The sequence below is a fragment of the Pezoporus occidentalis genome, unplaced genomic scaffold (assembly GCF_034315485.1).
Source record: "Pezoporus occidentalis ecotype Australia unplaced genomic scaffold, CSIRO_AGI_Poc_V1 ctg16, whole genome shotgun sequence".
In the NCBI taxonomy this organism is placed as follows: Eukaryota; Metazoa; Chordata; class Aves; order Psittaciformes; family Psittacidae; genus Pezoporus; species Pezoporus occidentalis.
Window position 1 is genome coordinate 3,220,934 of NW_026913425.1, and position 18,531 is coordinate 3,239,464.

The 18,531-nt window shown below is 38.5% G+C and overlaps 1 protein-coding gene across 2 annotated transcripts in view; it reads left to right on the forward strand.

Moving 5' to 3' along the window:
* Positions 1–16,141, forward strand: part of HOMER1 (homer scaffold protein 1) — an 88,192-nt gene extending 72,051 nt beyond the window's left edge. For both annotated transcript variants that reach the window (XM_062612425.1, XM_062612424.1), the window contains exons 7-9: positions 5,543–5,653; positions 7,182–7,262; positions 12,469–16,141. In XM_062612425.1, coding sequence (XP_062468409.1) covers positions 5,543–5,653; positions 7,182–7,262; positions 12,469–12,657 — 381 coding nt within the window. In that variant the 3' untranslated portion in view covers positions 12,658–16,141. The remainder of the gene's footprint in view (positions 1–5,542; positions 5,654–7,181; positions 7,263–12,468) is intronic.
* The last annotated feature ends 2,390 nt before the right edge of the window (positions 16,142–18,531 follow it).

The following is an 18,531-nucleotide window of genomic DNA, read 5'->3' on the forward strand; positions in this document are numbered from 1 at the left end:
TAATGGTTGAAGCTCAAAGCATCAATTTTAGTAAATTTCCTATATTTTCAACTATTCCTCTTGCAGTTTTATTATTTCCTTCACAGTGAGAAAGCAGATGATGGATTATTCCTGTTTCTTCTCTGTAGAAATGAGTAACTGTGGAAAACATTTTGATATTTCCGTGGCTTGAGGCATCAGTGCCCACAGAGAAAAATAAGTCCCTTTCAGCAAAATCTTTAATTGTTTTCCTGTTGAAAAAAAGTAATATATTGTTGGTAATGCACAAAACTCTCCCTGCCCCCAGGCTATTATTTTATCTATGGGTAAATCTTGGAAAAATACAATAATTAATTTGCTGTCAGAAGTAGTGTAGATAAATAATATGGTGGTGTACTTTTTGTTCTTTCAGCCTCAACCTTGAAAAGCGATTTTCCTTGTTTTCTGTGTTTTCACATTTCTCAGCACCAAAAATCCTTCCAAAGTTTCTTTATTCTTGAAAGCAGTGATGGAATTACCTTTATGCTTGGCTTGTTGCATGCTCTCTTGTATTTTACTGTCCACCATGAAGAATTGAGACGCTTCTTCTGCATCTGTTATGTGAAACTTTATGCAGTTATTCTGGTTTTGCTGAGCCGCGAAACATCACTTCTCTTCTCCATGTGGAAAGCAAAGGGTTCTTTTTTCATTGTAAGAGGTTCATTTTGAATTATTGATGGAACAATATTATCACAGTCATAGCTATGCTCCATTTAGGATGTAATTCAATCAGCTAAAAATACATAATTAATACTTCCGTCTTGCAAGTGAGCACTCTGAGTGGTCTGCACCATAGCCTGGGCTCGTAGACCTTGGATATTGAATTCCACACTAAATAGAAGGGGTAAAATACCTTTAGGACACACCTTATCACTCTTTGCAGCTACCTGAAAAGAGGATGGAGTGAGGTGGTGGCTGGTCTCTTTTCCCAAGTAACAAACGACAGGACAAGAGGAAATGGTCTCAAGTTGTGCATGGGGAGGTTTTGACTGGATCGAAGAAGTTTCTTTGCTGAAATGGTTGTCAAGCATCGGAACAGGCTGCCCAGGGAAGAAGTTTAAATAAAAGATGTAGATGAACCCCTCAGTGATATGGTTTAGTGGTGCACTTGTCAGTGCCAGCGTAAGAGTTGGATTTGATGATCTCAAGGGTCTTTTCCAGCCTAAATGATTCTATGATTCTATGTTCTCATCTTTCTTTGCATTTCTGTAGAAGTTGAGGTAATTCCTATATGAAGTTTAGAAGGAATTTCCTGATTTGTCGGTACTGAATTTAAGATGCTGGATAAATACTATTGTTGCTTGAGAACAGAAGTGTACAAATTTATCTCAAGAAAGTGATTTGAAGAAAAAACCAACCTGCAGCAAACAGTGCAGATTCATTCATTCAGTAATTGCTTGGGGAAGGTGATAGCTCAAAATATTACTGTCATTCTCACTTCTTTGACTAACTGAAGTCTTTGCTTGTGAAGTGGTTGTCTGTATTGGGATTTGATGCATCTCTCTTGGTTTCTCTGTGATTTGATTTGTTTTATTTTCTTTGAGAGATTCGTCGGTCCTTTGAAGCTTTGGACAGCCAGTGTTTTAAGCTCACATCAAGGCAGTCACTCCTTGTGTTAAGTGGCCCAAAGCTTAATTCTTCCAGTCTTCACAGCAGCCCAGTATGTGCTAACAGTCTGCTCCAAGGAAAACTTCTTCCTGGCTTCCTCCTGTATTTATACGTTGTTTACCCTATATTAAAGTTTCCAGAAAACACCAGAATGGCCTTTGCTGGGAAAGCTCTCCTGGAACAAGTTGCCTTGCTATCTTATTTCATCTAATACATTTCTCTTTGAAGGATGTAGTTAAATATAATGCCAGCCATATATTAGAAGAGTTAGCTCATTAAATAGTCACGGAAAAGCCCTTTCAGAATTTTTTTCCCTACATGCAATCCTTACCTGCATGGTAAATGCAAAATAAAGAAGCAGTGGCTGAGAACATTGTTTTTTTTTTTCTTTTTAGTCTCAAATACAAAGCCACAGTATTGCCTTTTTTCACATATACAAGTCAGTGCAGTCTTAGGATAGCAAAATAAAAGAACCTTTTTTAATCAGTTATTGTTCAAAGACTGTTTTTTTAGTCTGAACTTTGTACTGAAAACAAGGCTTCTTCACAGGTACATTGCTCAGTGTTAATGTGTGAAGGCTTGAATGATTGATTGAAGCTTGCTCTTAGACATGAAACGTGAAGAGATGTCCCTGCAAACAGCAGGAGGGGGAGGGTCAAGGAGCTTCCCTTTATACCCCCTTCTGTGCATAATGCATAAACAGTTACTTTTAATGTTACTTGGACCACTGGTCACAAGAAAAATAAGATCAATTTGAAAAGAGGAAAGAGAGCAAGTAAATGCTATCCAGATTTTTGGCTAGAGCTTTGTCTTCTGTTACTTCTGTTTTCGATCACTTGTTCCTTGTATTGCATCATTTTCTAACTCATCTTACTCTACAATTTTTTTTGAAAGGGTCACAGTATGATTTTCTTTTTATAGGTACAGTCAAGAAGATAGCATCATGAAGATAATTTGCCATCTTTTCAGATCTCTGTAGGAATGGACATTTAAATAAGGTTTCAGTTAAAGTAACCCCATTTTTTTAAATTTAATTTCTTCTTTTGTTTTTTCAACTCACTGATTCTTCAACAAATAGGAAGCAAGACAGTTGAGCAATGCACTGTTTTCTTGCATAAGCAGTAAGAGGTAGATGTTAGTAAAGCAGGACCAGAGTAAGACATCACAGCCCTTTTAGTGTAGGAAATTAACTGCCCTTCTGACACTAGCTGGCTCATTTGGCAAGAAGACAACAGAAGGGTGAGCACACTCCTTGCTCTGCTCAAGCAAAACTAGTTGTTTGTCTAAGCAATTCTAATAGGTGTCTTGAGTTAGTATGGACCAGAGCATACTGGGAAGCATTCACATGAGCCATGTAGCTGGTGGGGCTACTGCAGAAGGTGTTTGCAGCCAGTGGCAGTACATGCAGCTAGGAGCAGTAACATTCCATCCACTGGAGTTCAGTCCACCAGCCTCCTTGGATTCCAAGCTTGCACCAACACATGCATCCGCTCTTAGGAAGCCATGTGGAGAACAGTGGGGGGGGGTCCAAGCACTTCCTTAGTAACAGGATGAGACACCTCTTCACACTTGCTTCCAAGGCACTAGGTGCTAGGACAGAGGTGGTTTGGAGACTAGGTATTCTGTCTCTCCAGTTGAGGCTCTTAAACTTTGTAAATGATTTGCTGTGTGAGTGCTTTGCAAAAGTCAGTGACTGTTGCTGAATCAAACAGCTTTAAAAGAGAGATTGACCTTCTTGGAGGTTCTCATGCAATGTTCAGTCTTTCACAATGGGTGGGAGATAGCCTGACCTCCTAATCCCTCCGGGGTCTGGGTTCACAGAGGCTTCCACCTCCAATTCAAGACTCAGCAGTAAAGCTTGGAAATGTTTAAGGAGTTAAACATCGGAAGGGGTGAATGTGGGCAGGGTGTGTTTCACAGTTCCAGCAAAATTTAGGAATGGGCTAAAGCCCATGTGTGGCATTCACAGTGCCAGAAATACAGGAATCTGGGTAAAATTGTGGCAACTCTGCTAGATAGTGACGGGTTCTTGACTGAGGAAGACCCTAAGCAACCAAATTTGACCTCAAAATTGGCCCTATTTAGAGCTGGAGGTCTCAGTCAGATGACCACCAGGGCCCCCTTCAAGCCTAAATTACTCTGTGCCTCTCTAATTCTTGCTATATCTAGATTCAGCCACCATGTAGTCATAAATTTATCTCTGTGTTCCAATTCTGCTTGTGTTTGTGTAATTGTAGTGGTGAATACTTTAACAGACAAAATCAGTAACAGTCACAGGAATCCAAATAGATACATCCTTGTGTAGAATCAAATTGAGAAAATTATCTAATAAGGCTTTGGTTGTAATGCTCAGTGGGATCTAAAGCTGAGCAAACTGCTATTGCTTGCACTGATGATGCTTTCGGGACAATTCCAGAAGGTAATTCTTTGGGGTGAGTTGTTGGGTATCATGTTACCAAGCTATATTCTCATCCCACATTCCCCTTCACCCCTCACAAGAATTTGCTGTAATCTCAGTTCTCTCCATTTATAGAAATTGTGCAAAATGTCTACAGTTTTCCAGTGGAAGAAACTAGCGTCGTCATGGCTATTACAGAGGGGAAGTTCATGCCCTGTGACTTAGAAAAAAGTTGATAGGGATTTTGTTTCAATTTTCTTATGTTTCATCTTGGCTTTCCTTTGACTTCACTCAGCAATCTACCTTTTGAGCCTACAGACTCTGAAATTACTGGCGTCACAGTGGTTTCACTAGTTAAAGTACATTGGTGCTGGAGGGCACAAACCTCGATTCCTCAAGATGTTCTTTTAGCTAAGAAATAACATTATCATGAGAATGCCTGTCCCTCTGTCTAAGGGCTAGTTCTCCAAGAAAGTTAAATGGAGACCCATAGGTTTTCATTGCAGAATTGGTTAGTACTTTGTACAAAGGAGTTGCCATAGGCAGATGGTGAAGTTTTGTTGAAAAATGTTGTACTAAGATTGACAGGCTCATATCTTCTGGGGGGAAAAAAGGTATTGTTTTAAATACTATTTTTAATATTTTAACAGTTTGTTCATCAATGGTTTTAGTGCTTACATCCACACAGACACACAACGTGAGAGTTCTATCATATTTTGATTTGTAATTTGAGAAATACTCAGACTTTCCTCTGTGGAGTCTAGCTGCATGGCTTTTATTTCTTTGGTGCAGAAGCTATTTTTTGACAACTGTTTATCTGTGAATGGCAGGATATTAACATCTCTTCAATTAAAAGTAAAATAAAGAGGGCATACCACCATTAGGTATCTTCACTTATTCAAAGGCAGATGGTGAGTGTTTGCTGTCTGATGATAAAGAGGAAATGTGAAATCCATTAGTTATTGGCTTTGAGGCTGAGAGATGAGGTCTGTGACTAGACAAAGTAAGAAGCTGGCAGTTGTATGTTGCTGGCAGAGTATTTCCTATTACACTGTTGATGCCGAGTCAGAAATTGAGGCTGTAAAAAGTTAATTGGCTTGCTAGGAAGTGGGTGAGCATTGTGGCTTAGTTGATTCAGGTGGTGCAGCATTGAAGTGTCAGAGAGGTTGGTTAGACAGATCCGTGTTTAATTGCCTACTACTATTTCTGAAATGGTAATTCGGTTTCTGTCATAAAATTTACAATAATTAGGAAGTATAATTTTAATTAATGTTATTTTCAGCCTGCAGCATAATAAATTTATTGTTTCCAAGAAGTCATGTCAACCATTTTATACTAAACAATTTATTAAGGAATTTTATGCTAACTTCCTAGAATACCTTCACCATTTTGATCAACATAAGTCACCCAAAATGATACTTCACATATATTTCACATGCAACTGTTGGTGGAAAGAGTAATAGTACCTTGAATTTGTTGAAATTATTCTGTATGTGTTACTTCTACTTATTTCAACAGGTGACTGAGCTAGAGTGTGTGAGCAGTCAAGCCAATGCGGTGCACACACATAAAACAGAATTAAATCAGACAATACAGGAGCTAGAATCTACGCTGAAGAAAAAAGAAGAGGTATTTTCTAACATTTATTTGTGGCTTTTCTCTTATGTCATTTCTAAAGGCTTTCAATATTAAGCTTGTGATAGCTGGTAAATACTATATTTATTTAGATGTTACAAAGTGAATCTTTTTCAGTTGATCAAGTAAAATTTTTTGGAATCATTAATATTTTTCCATGTATAGAGCCAGGTATCTGAACAACAAAAAAATCCTATGATGTTTTCCAGTTTGCTTTTACCAAGCATATTTGTTTGCAGGGGTTGGTCATAAGTGGTTTCCACAGAGCAGTGATCACTCTGATGCAGTCCAAATTCACTAAGAAGGGAAGCTGTCATAAGAATGCTTTCTTTTTTTCTGGCAAGTAGGGTTTGGAACATGTAACAGATCAATACCTTTTTCAGGCCAATCTGTTTTTCAGGCTATGTTAATATAGCTGACTGTTTATGTTACCCAAGATGAGCCCTTAAACACATGCCAAACCCTTGGCCCGAAACTTTACGATACTTCCTGTGGCATCTGTCCTTGGCTGGACCAGCAGCAAGAAAATAAAAGGAATTGGAATAGTACCTGCACTGGCATGAGTCCTAGAGGAAAGGAGATTTGTGGCACAGAGTGGTCAAGAACTGCTTCTTTACGGATGGTAAAAAGGAGGTGGAAGAATCTGTGTATGAAGGATTATTTGTCCCTATAAGACAAGATCCCTTGAGCCCTCAGGGGTTGCCTTGAGATACAGTAACTACAGAATATCCTCCCAAAATGGAACAAAACCTTTTCCAAACTACCTCATACTTAAGAGATTAGCCTCAAGTTGGTAATGTTTCCCATTATGGTGCCCGTTCACTTTTGAATTATGCTGAGCTGTTGGCTGCAAAGAGAATTTACTGCACAAAGTTCTGGAAGGTGAATATGTCCTTCCAGGGAGAAGTACTTAATAGTTTTAAGTTATACATTCTAGTTTCATTAACTGTTTCTATTCTTGTCTCCTAAGTTAAGAAAAGGGTTCTCTTCTGCTCACTATTTTATCTCTATTTGTTATTTTTGTATCTTATTACGTTCTTCTTGACAAATTAAAGATACCATTTCTTTTAGACTCTTTTTACAACATCAGTGGTCATTTTTTTGATGCTCAGTGCTGCTGCTAGTGACATAATGTGCAGGTCACAGGTGAAAATTGGATCTTTCTCTTGGGAAAAAAAAAAGTAGGGTAGATTCTAATAGAATTTCAAGTATAATATTGTTTCTCTTAATTCCAAGGACCCTTAATTTTCCATGAAAAAAATATTTCAGATCTTTTGTATGAGAAAGAAAACCTTGGACTTTTACAAAAGAAAATATTGTTTATTCACAAAGGAATCACTGATTTGGGACTGTGATTCATGAGTATTGAGAGCACAGCTTAAACATGTGCTGAGATGGGCGGTAGCCAGCTGCCAGTTTTGTTATCATTGCAATGGCTTGCTCAGGAGAAGAAGCAATAGCCAGCTTACCTGCAGCCAAGACAGGTAAGGTATCGCTAGCAAGGTTGTTTCTTCTCCCTTAGGAAATAGAAGGATTGAAACAAGAAATCGACAATGCCAGAGAGCTCCAGGCACAGAGGGATTCTCTGACCCAGAAGTTACAGGTGAGCTATACTGTGTCATCTTAATTTAGAGAGAAGGGAAAAAATGATCATTAAGTGAGCAGTTCACATCAGCAACTTGTGGTATATTCACTGAAGGTGCCAGATAAGTATGTAAGTTAGACTGCATTGCAAAGTGGTAGGCTGGGATGATCTGTAGGAATTTGTATCAAAATTTCTGCCTTCTGTATGAAGTTGTTATTTGTACCTGAGGGAACAGACCCAAATTTAATTTACAGGTCCACAGAGTACTCTCAGGCTAGCAGATGTCTTTCAACAGTACATGTCCTGGGCAGTTCTGGTCTCATTTTCATTGGAGTGTCTTGCTGTAGGTCTTGTGTGCCACTGAAACCATCAGGCTGTATATCATCAGCTTGGATAATGATATATATGGAATGAGTTTATTCAGCTTTTAAACATGCCCTGAGAAAGTAAAGGTTGAAGGCTTCACGTGTAGTACAGTCTTTAAAAACACACTTCGACATTTTCTTGGAATTACTTAGAATCACTGTGGTTTAATTGGGTTTTGTGGATTGTTTCTTTACTGTGTGTAAAGCCAGATACCTCAACTTTACCAGAATCGGTGTGCCCTTAGTACATTCTCCTGTGCTGCCTCTGTCAGTTGCTGAGCTGAGCAATCAGCACATATGCATGGTGAACCAAAGCTTAGATGGGTTAAATTCTGAAGTCAGACATCAGAAAGTAAATAGGAGTGCAAACTCAGGTATTAAATAGCTCCAAATCTAAAGTGCTGAAATACCACCCTCGCTGTTCTGTGGCACAACCTAAATCATGCCCCATCAGACTAGCCACAGCTTAAAAATTATTAAGTAGTTATTCTTTGAAATGTGTTAACGTAAATAGGAACTTTCTTCAATCTCATTTTAGCCTACAGAGTAAACTACATACGAAGAAAATGATTTTATTCATTTTTCCCTGTTCGTAAGTCAAATTACTAGGAAAAAGTATGCTATTTAAACAATGTTTAGGGGTTGCCTGTTCCACTATTCAAAAAATTGTTGTTGGCTTTAGGCTAAAGATGGGAATTTTCAGCTGAAAAAGTACTTATCTGAGAGGCTCAAAAGGGAGATTATAATGAAAATTGGAAATTGTTCTAGCAGTAGCATATGCAATAATTTCAATGTAAGATCATATGAAAAATAATACTGAGCCAGGAATGAGCTATCCTCAGCAAACAGATTTATGAAAGACTAGTAAAAGATTGGAGATTAGAAAATGAAAAGTTTTTATTAAAATTTTATTTTAAAAAAGTCAGTAGCTTCCTTTGGTACATCTTTAGTATGGATTTATTGTCTATATATGTCCATATATGTCCATATGTCATGTTGTAGGTGATGAGTTTCTGAAAATAGGTCTGCATGGTTCAATTCATGTAAATTTAAAGCTCACTTAGGATCTCAGTTAAAAGTTGCCTTTCTTAAGCTTAAAGTTTATTAGTGACCTAATGCAACCTGTCTTAAGACATCTGGAGTGTTTGCTTTGCTGTAATTCTCCTGCTTCGATTATACCAGCCTACTCTGAGCCACCCTACAACTGTGACATCAGTGAGATGGTGTTTTCTTCTGTACCTCCAGACAAACCTCCTCACATCTGTTCACTTAGTTGACTCGTCATCTGTTTTCAGGGTTATTGTCTCCAGGGTCTGTGCTCTTTTTTTATTGTGCTGTATTTTTTCCCTCTTGTGTCTGCAAATGGATTATGTAATACTAAAATAATTTGGAATATACTCTGTATGAAAAATGTGCTATACCAAGAAATTATGATTTCAAGGTGTGTTGCAATTCTAACACACTCATACAAGGGAATGAATTAGAAATCCAGTTGGCAAATTCCAGTGAAAAGCAGTATGTTATCACTGTGAAAGGTATGTATTGGGGCCCTTGTTACTCAGTAATTCCATTAGCAATGTAGAGAAGGCATTCAATGAATAATGACCAGTGTGACTCTTAACAGTAAGTCAGGATATCTTTATTACTATGGCTGATTCCCAAATATAGCTGTTGTGTATGGTTTGAATATTTTATTCAGATCCTTGCACCGAATTCTGCAGAAGATGATTACAATGCAAACAACAAACAATAACTTGTTAATAACTTACTTCTTTTATAGAAGAAAACAATGTTTGAGAAATTATTGTATCCGCTGTAAGAGGGCAAAATACACTCTGCAAAGGGTCTGAATGTATCAAAAGAGTCAGTTTATTGTTAGCTGAGATTAACTGCAAATAAAGTAAAATGACCCAACTAGGGAACAGATTACATTACAGGGACACCTCTCCACTTCTTCCAGACGTAGACTTGTTTGTAATAGGAAACGCACATGAGCTGCACATGAACTTGTAATGCAGTACTATTGAAAAAAGATATCATTAATATTAGTCTAGAGTAAGTAAGTGTAAGGATCAAATGTAAAATTTGGGAACAAGCATCTTCCAGAAGTTAAAAGCAACAGTTCCTTGTGTATTTCAGTTGATTCTGCTTCCCCTACATCATTACATACGTTAAGCATCAGTTAAGGAAAATAAAACAGGAGGAAGTGTGGGAGAAAGTCTGAGGAAATGTTTGGGAAGCTAAGTGTATATGGATTAGGAAAGAGATATCAAGAATGGAATGTAAATAAAATATGAAAGCTGGAAGACTGAACAAAAGAATGGATCTCTCCTTTGAAGACATGCAGGGCAAGAACTAGCAATGGAGAGTTAGTCTGTGGCTGAATATGGATGGAAGTGCCTACGTCTAACACAAAGCTTTTGGTTTTACTTCGGTGCTACCACCCTGACAGCTCACAGCAGAACATACCTCAGTTTGTGTGTCTGAAGAGGACCTGAAAGATGATCTTCAGCATTAGGTACAGGCCAGTGGGATACACTTCAGGCCCAAATATCACAAAATAGAGCCATATATGTATCTGTCCGTTTTTTCTGGAGTGGTCGCTTTCATCACTGGCTTATCTGCTTATAGAAATTATTTATGTCTGGGGTAAGAGCAGTGGCAAGGAGAGTTTCTAGAGCACACAGGTTTGATGAGTAGAAGAGGAGCGGTGACAGGAGATACAGGACATCTGAGTAAACATTGACAAACAGTAGTTGGTTTTGTGTGAGCTAAACAGAGGACTGTTATTCCTGCATAGCTGAGAGGACTTTAAATTTCCCTTTTAGGCCTGTACTGCAGTCACTTGGTCTCAGAGGGTCTTGAACCTGTGCAGGCATTATACTAGGTAGTACTTGTCAGTACCCAGCTTGGAGGGCAGGAGTAGGCTCAGTGAAAAAAAATCATTGGAGGGAATGGCTGGGTTATAATCAGCTTGTTTGTAGCAGGAGTGGTGTAGCAAATCACTATATAAGCGTCCATGTGTTTTAATTGCTCCTACAAATATTCTTTTCAGTTAGCTTCCTTTAGTGCTTTGGTAACTATATTGCCAGTGTTAAACAGTTTAAACTAATTCTTCTCTTGGTCCTGGCAGCAAGTGTTAATTCCTTCTTCCATCTGTGCTGTCCAAGACCAGTGCCCAGAACTCTGTAATTTTTGACTTGCCCATTTACAAACAAGAAGTAAGGGAGGTATTGCAGTTCATCTTGGACATAACCCTTGGCTGCACAAGCAGCCAGAGATACAGGGAGATCAGGTTCTCAAGGATCTGCCGCCTTCACCTGCGCCACTGCAGAGGTCCTAGAGCTGTCCACCGCTCCAGAGACTGGGAGGCAAAACCAAGCACTGGCCACATCACCCCATCCCTCCACTGGCCAGGGATGCAGCAGCCAATTGATGCTGCCATCAGACTCTTCATGAGTGGAAACATGTCTTGGGCCACAGACATTGACACAAGGCTGCCATTTTATACTTGCTACTCTTGGCTGTATCAGTCAAGATGTTTCTTATGGTTAGCTGAGATCTTTCCAGTGTAAACATGAATGTATTTGTTAGCTTTGAAGGGAGACAGAAGAATCATAACAAAACAAACTAGTGGGAGAATGGGAGGGCAGAAAAAGGAGTCCCTTGCACTTGGCATAGTGGCTGCTGCTAAATCAGCCATCCTATGGCTGTGTGAAACTAGTTGTTGTAAAAACTCAGAGCAGGTCCATTAAAGCTTTGTGACACAAAGCCATTGTTGAGGGAAGCGGTATTGAAAAAATGTTAATGTATGTAACGTATGTAAGTGGATGAATTCACTATGCACTTTTCAAAGAATGGCTCCACAGGGCGTATGGTTTACTGAAAACGCTCTCCCTCTGCTGCTGAAAGTGTTTCTCATAATGGAAATTAGAAAGTTTGCCATGAATTTATGAGACGTGCAATGTATGGGACAAATGATAGTATGTTGTTCCAGACCCATACGACAGCCAAATTAGTCATCTGATAGAAGAAAGAGCACCTGGTTTATACAGAGCCGGATGGCCAGGACCTCCATCCCTCGTCAGGCTCTGGGATGGAGCTGGGCCTGTTCAGGGTCAGATCTTTTCACCTGTGTGTAACACAGCACCACCTTGTCTCCTTTCCTACTGTATGGGACCAGCTTGTCTCTCATGCTTTCCTGCTCCCACAGGTGCGCTGCTGTGTGGCAGGGGTTGCTCTGGGGCACCCTGCAGCAAGACAAAATGTTCAGCTTACACTTGCTGATTTAAATTTGTCACAATTGGTGTCACCTTGACATCAGTCTTGCTAGTTGATGTTTCTGTCTTAATTTTCAGGGTGAAAAGGCGTGTAATGTGGGACAGGAATAAAGCAGTACTCCTCCATCCATAAAGCAGTATACTGAATGGGTTTCAGTATGAGATGGTTTAATAGGAACTGTCTCCTTGAGTAATTCATGTAGTCTAAATCAGCTCTAAATACTTGAACTTAAGTAAACCTTTGAGAAGCTGTTTTCAGTAGGTGGTATGTTTCAGAATCATAGAAACAGTAATTTACCAGAGTAAGTATATTACCATCCATTATTTACTGACTAAATTTTATTCTTCTCCAAAAGTTTCTGACCTTCAGATGAATTACTGAAAAAATGGAAGAATTGGCAGTATGTATGCGATCATAATAAGTATTTGGGTTCTGGTTTTGGCTTAATGGAAACTGTAAAGGGTTGCAAATTGTTTTAGAAAACCGTTGACAAAACCAGCACATGAATACCAACAGGAGGTGAGACTGCTTTCTCTTTGCAGACAACACAATTAACATGTTATGTATTTTCTCTGAAGGAAGTAGAAATTCGAAACAAAGACCTGGAAGGCCAGCTGTCTGATCTAGAGCAACGTCTGGAGAAAAGTCAGAATGAGCAAGAAGCATTTCGCAATAACTTGAAGACACTTTTAGAAATTCTTGATGGAAAAATATTTGAACTATCAGAGTTACGAGATAACTTGGCCAAGCTAATAGAATGCAGCTAAAGAAAATGGGTTTTCAGTGCCAATCAGTTTAAAGATGCACTGTCTCTCTTCATAAGACTGTGTTGGGCTCTGCATCAAAGTTGCACAAAATTAGAAATTGCTCCTCTGAGAGGGCTTGTTTTAAATTTGAGTCATATTTCAATGTAAAATTTAGAACTTACTTAGCAGTATCTCAATTTAGAAAAAAAATACAACAAAAAAACTTGAATTACAGATTACCTCCTTGTACATTATTGGCCACAGATACCTTGAAAGATACCAACAGTAATTGAATGCAATCCTTTTCTAATTATGAGTTGTGGAAGAATTAGCAGTGTCCCAGGTCACTTCCCCTTTTTGGGATAGAAACAATGTAGGTTGTCTGCTGTTTTATTTATTTAAGATATTTAATTGCTGTGTTTTGTGCAAGAACTTAGTGATGACAGCCCTTTATTTTGTTGTTTTTAATAATTTCTCAGGATACTTTGCACTGTGGAGAAGCAGTGCCATTACCAATTTATTCTTGCCAGGAGTGAGAGAGAGTTGCATCTTTAATTGAAAAAAAGTTACTATAACTGCTTGTATAAAGTTCTTCTTTGGGGGTTTTTTGGTTGGTTGGTCTGGAATTTTTTTTTTTGACATATATATATATGTACACACACACACACATATATATATATACTGAAAGATATGGTATTTCTTTATGGAGCTTACTCTGGTGTTCTGCAATATTGTCCAATGTAAGGTTTACTTTCTTATATGAATTCCATGTAATTACAGTGAGATGCTATCTTCCACTTAACTGTATTTTGAAGCCAACCACTGATGGAAGGTGAGTCCCCAGAAGAAAGGGAAAAGAAAAAAAGGAAAAAAAAGACAAAAATCCCCTGAGAATTTTAAGTGTAAAATTTGACGTGCACAGATAACAAAGAATAGCTAGTTATTTTTTTTCTGGCCTTGATACATATATTGAATATGTATGTTCAGATTAACTGTTACCCTGTTCTGCAGGAGACTTTTTTGGAATGTCTCATGAGTTTCAGGTCTTGTGAATAATGGCTTATGGAAAGTACTGTTTTATTACAGATTGCTTTAAAGGCATAGAGCTATTGCAAGGAATTGGTCGTACACTGAACTTGTCCAACCAAGAAAGCTGCTTGTAGAAGTTTTGTTGTCATAGCAAACTGAAATGGAGACATGTTTACTCTTTTATGGTCTTCATATCACATCTTAATTGAAAACACACCAGGCAATATTCTGAACTGTTAACTAAATGTTTAAAAACGGAAATTGAATTCAGTTATCCTCAGTGAGCAGGTTTTAAAGTTGTTTTGATGTAATTTTAACAGACTTTTGGCAAACACACATGTCTTTATATAATAGATATATTTAAAAAACAAAAACCTCTTTGAAAGTTAAGCCAAGTGTCATGCATCTTGCATCAAAGTACATTCTCGCCATAAACTGCTTGTAATGCTGAAGAAGGCTTTTTTAAAATGAATGAATGTCAGAATTCAGAGTCAAAAGATGCATGGACCTTTGTTTGCTCCCCAGATTAATTTGAATGTTAAACATGAAATCTAGCTGCTTATTAAATTTGTACAACAGTTTTCTCCACTTAGAGACTACTATTCAAAACTAGAAAATATAAGTTTGTTTTCACGTGTGTACCGTGTGTATATACACCATGTAATACACACAGGTTCTCATTTTTGTTAGAAATACATGCTTTATTGCTAAAATACTGGGGTTATTTTCTTTAGAGTGATTTATCAGGTCTCCCCTGACCAGTCAGGAAAATGGTTTAGGTCAAATGCTAAACCGTTGTGTATTATATAGTATGTAATGTAGACAATGTTTAAGTTTTCTCCATATTTTGGGGGTATTTTCTCATGTATTTTATTTATTAAAAGGGTGGGGGGAGCTTGGTTCAGCGTGCTGCTGGCTGAAAACTTACTTTGTTGTGAGCTACATGTTTTGCATTTGGTGGATTTTACACGGTGGTGTGTTTATCTTCATCATGTCCAGATGAGCAGATACTACCATTTTTTTAATTTTATTGGGGATGTTTTGGCCTGATTCTCCTGTCACTTTAGCTGCTGTAAACCGGATGTGTCCTTGATGTGTCCTTGTGTTATGACAGCTGAATGTCAGTAAGATTCAGTTGTCCTAACATCTGTGGAAGTACAAGGAGAATCTGGCCTGTTGATGCTCAGTGGACATAATAAGGATGAAGAAAGAATAAAAACACAAAACGTTAATGATGGAATAAATGTAATATTATTTTTAATGATATTATTGACTTTTTAAGGATACTATGTCATTTACATGTGGGAAAATAGTGGACAGAAATATTTCCACTTAAATTTTGTGACTATGTGTGGTACATGAGTATTTCTATGTATACGTACACACACATATGTATATACAGAACATGGAAAAATTTAGATGTGCACATTTTTAATATTTTCCTATTGAAATTAAATTTAAAATTGGAAATTGATATTTGAGAATTTCTTTACTCATAGAGTAGATATGCTTAATTATTATTTTTTTTTTTTTATTTTAATAATACAGTTATGGAGGACTGCACCTTTGAATTCCCAAATAGTTGCCAAACATAAATGTGGGATAAGGTGGACGCACGTGCACATATAAATAAAGTCCTATTGCTAAGACTATTTTTAGTGTTTATGTACAGTAGGTGAGTGTTTAGAAGTTCCAATCTAAGGTTCATACTTAGGTGGCTATACCTACTGTAGACTCTCCACTTCTGTTTTACAATGGAAGTTTGCCCACTTGGAACATTACTTTCCCAGAGACAGGTACTATACATCTGTGGGAATATATATAGGAGGAAACAGTGTCTGAGTACTATAGCCTGAAAACATGACCATGAACTTGCACTGTAGGGGAGAGCAGTCACATTGTGTATAACTTCTTATATGGCAACTACAGTGTTGTAAAAAAAAAAAAAAGCGGAATTACCAAAAGCCTAACACATACCCGACAAAAAAACCAAACCAAACAAAGAAAATAAAAGAAAACTCAAAAATGCAGTTTTTTATTTTGAAATACACTTGCTGTTCTCCGGAGAATGTACTTTTACTGTTTATTTTTTAATTAACTCTTTCGCAAGTGTGTGCAAGTGATAGCAGCAGCTACCTTAATCTTTCAGGTGCTACTGGATTTTGCATTATTAGTGTGTTATGTTGTGAAATCCTGACTTTGACATTTTTTGTAAGTATATCCCCATCTGGATAGTTAGTTTTTGGAGTGTCTTGTTCATGATCCATATGCCTCAATGATCCAGAAATTGCATTTTTCTATGTGGAAAAAGTAAAACATGTGAAATAATGTGTACAGACTGGGAATTCCTTTTCCTGGCTAATATATCCAGGAAAGAGGAGGACAAAATGAACTGATAATGCAGAAATGCTGTTATAAGGTCTCTGAGAAAATACATTTTCAGGTAAAATAAAAATAAATAAAGGGCTAAACCAGATGTAACACTAACAAGTATTCTTTAATGCTGTCGGTGGCATTCCCAGGATAATTCCTTTAAAGAAAACCACACAAGAATGAACAATGCATCAGTTAAAAAATAATACTTTGGGATGTGTCTTGTCAGTTATGAAAGATTTCTGATTTCTGCTCATTTTCCTACCAGTTAGGGATTAACTTCAGGTTTACCTTCAGTAAGAGGCTAACCCTCAATTTGTTCTGTCTTCTTTTATATTCTGTACTGAAGAGTGCTTTATGAACACCGCATTCAAAAGTCAAAATCAAAACTTGTTTTCAGAAATACTGCACGGAGAGAAGAATGGAAAACTGTTGCAGACCTTAATTCTCTGCGGAACTGTGGATGTCAGTAAAACCACTTAATTTGGTTTGCTGCAGAAATCATGTATCTTGAGGCCAAAGATAAACCTGATTAGAGATTAGGTCTGGATGTCAGATCACAGTTAAAGACAAGGAACATCATGAAATTTCATCCAAATGTGCGCATTTCAGCCTCAGTAACTGGACATGTCAGTGAAGTGCCCCCCTGTACATCAGTTTTTTTCAGGAAACGGACCTGGCTCTGCAAAGCAATGTTCAGATTGTCTTGTTTACGTATTCTTAGTAGCACTGCGCGTGTGCACTACTTCTGAATGGTGCTAAGCAGAGAACACGTCAACGAATGACATACTTCTAAAAATCTATGGTTTTGCTTAGCAGCGTTAGTCCCTTGTTTCACTCCACTTATTTCAGAAAAGTAGGATTAGTTTTCCTCATTATGCTAAACATTTGGGAACAAAGAACAGAGTTTTGTGTTAGATCCTGAAGTCAGTTTGGCTCATGTCCACTCTTCTGGCCGTGCAACATAGCCAGAAAGCAGGTGCCAGTGCTTATATCACAATACCTCTATAGACAGAACCGTATGGGGTCTCGTAGCTTGCCCTCCACAACTTCTCAGGGACCTGTAGCTGCCCGTACTGCCTCTGCAGTACTGCCTCTGGCAGCTCATCCTAGGACCAAAGAAACAGAAGCTTAATTTGTACCCGCTTTCTCCCTCATTGCCAGGTCCTGCACAAGCAAAGCTCAGCATCTGGCAGTCTGTGTCATTTTCAGACACAGCCATGGGCAGAAAGAGCAACCATCAAAGATGTTTCCGATCTGGGGGGAAGTGCAGAGTTGTCAACAAGATTCCTTTATGTGTAACTACATGGGCAGGAATGGTTTGCACAGCAAAGGACAGACCACCTGAGCTGTGCAGCAGGTAGGAAATGTTCATTAAAAGGGATTTTGCTTCCCTTAGGCATTCACAGCCTGATAATAATGAACACGCCTGACTTGCCCCAAAACTGTGCTCTGGTTGCTATAGGCTTCCCAAGGTCAGCATTAGGCATGTGTGTCATGAACACAGCCGACATCCTGACAGTCTGCAAGCCCCTTCAGGTCCTTTCAGCCTTTTCACAACTCTAGAGGTTTGGTATCGGTAGTGTTTGACAACACTCCCTGTTTTTTCCTGTCATCAGTTCCCGTCACCTGTGGTGTCTGTGTAACAAAGTTCTGAGGTGGATTTGGGGATTTTTCTTTTAACTTAGAAGCAGTTTCAGACCTTGTCCATCTCTTCTCTGGGGATGTTCATCTGCTCTCATCCGAGTCTCATCTCACTGCATGGCCCCAGCAGTGTCAGCTGCTTTTGCTTCAGCTGCTTTTGCTTCTACTGGATTGAAAGTAGGAACCTAGAAGTTTTCTTGGACGAGAACTTGCATTTCTGTGACTGGTAATTCTTGAAGATGAAGAATTCTTTTCCTAGTAGATCAAGAAGGAGGCAGAGCCCATGACATTCACAAACAATACAAGCATCCCTGTTCTAAGGGGAAGGGAAGAGCTACACTGACAAGGTATGTTTAAGTACAATCTTTGTGTATGGACTTCCCCTTTTTGAGTTAAATACAGTCATGCAGGTATTTGCAACTGTAAGATTTTCAGAGAGGGAACAAGAACTTGGAAATCCTGATTCTGGATTGTAGTTTGTTAAATGATGACAGGAATTTAAACAAAACAAAAGTGGGAAGCAATATGATCTTGTACTTCCCTGCAAAGAGAGACATTGCAGCCCTTACCTGTGGCTGGAAATGTAAAGATCAAATCTACTTTTTCTGCATGTGAATACACTGGGGTTTTTTTTTGTAATTCCAGCAGCGTTGTTTCTGAGGAATCTGCAGCAACAGGAACCAGAAATCTATCAGTGAAAGGCACAGCTCTCTGACTTCCACTTGGTGAGAGGAGCCAGGGTAATAGTGTGCATTCAGTGACTCAGATAGTACCTAGTGTGAGCATCCTGCACCTAGTCCCTGCTGCTGAGGCTCCATGCTAAACCCTGCTAGCCGTGTGGCAGCCAGC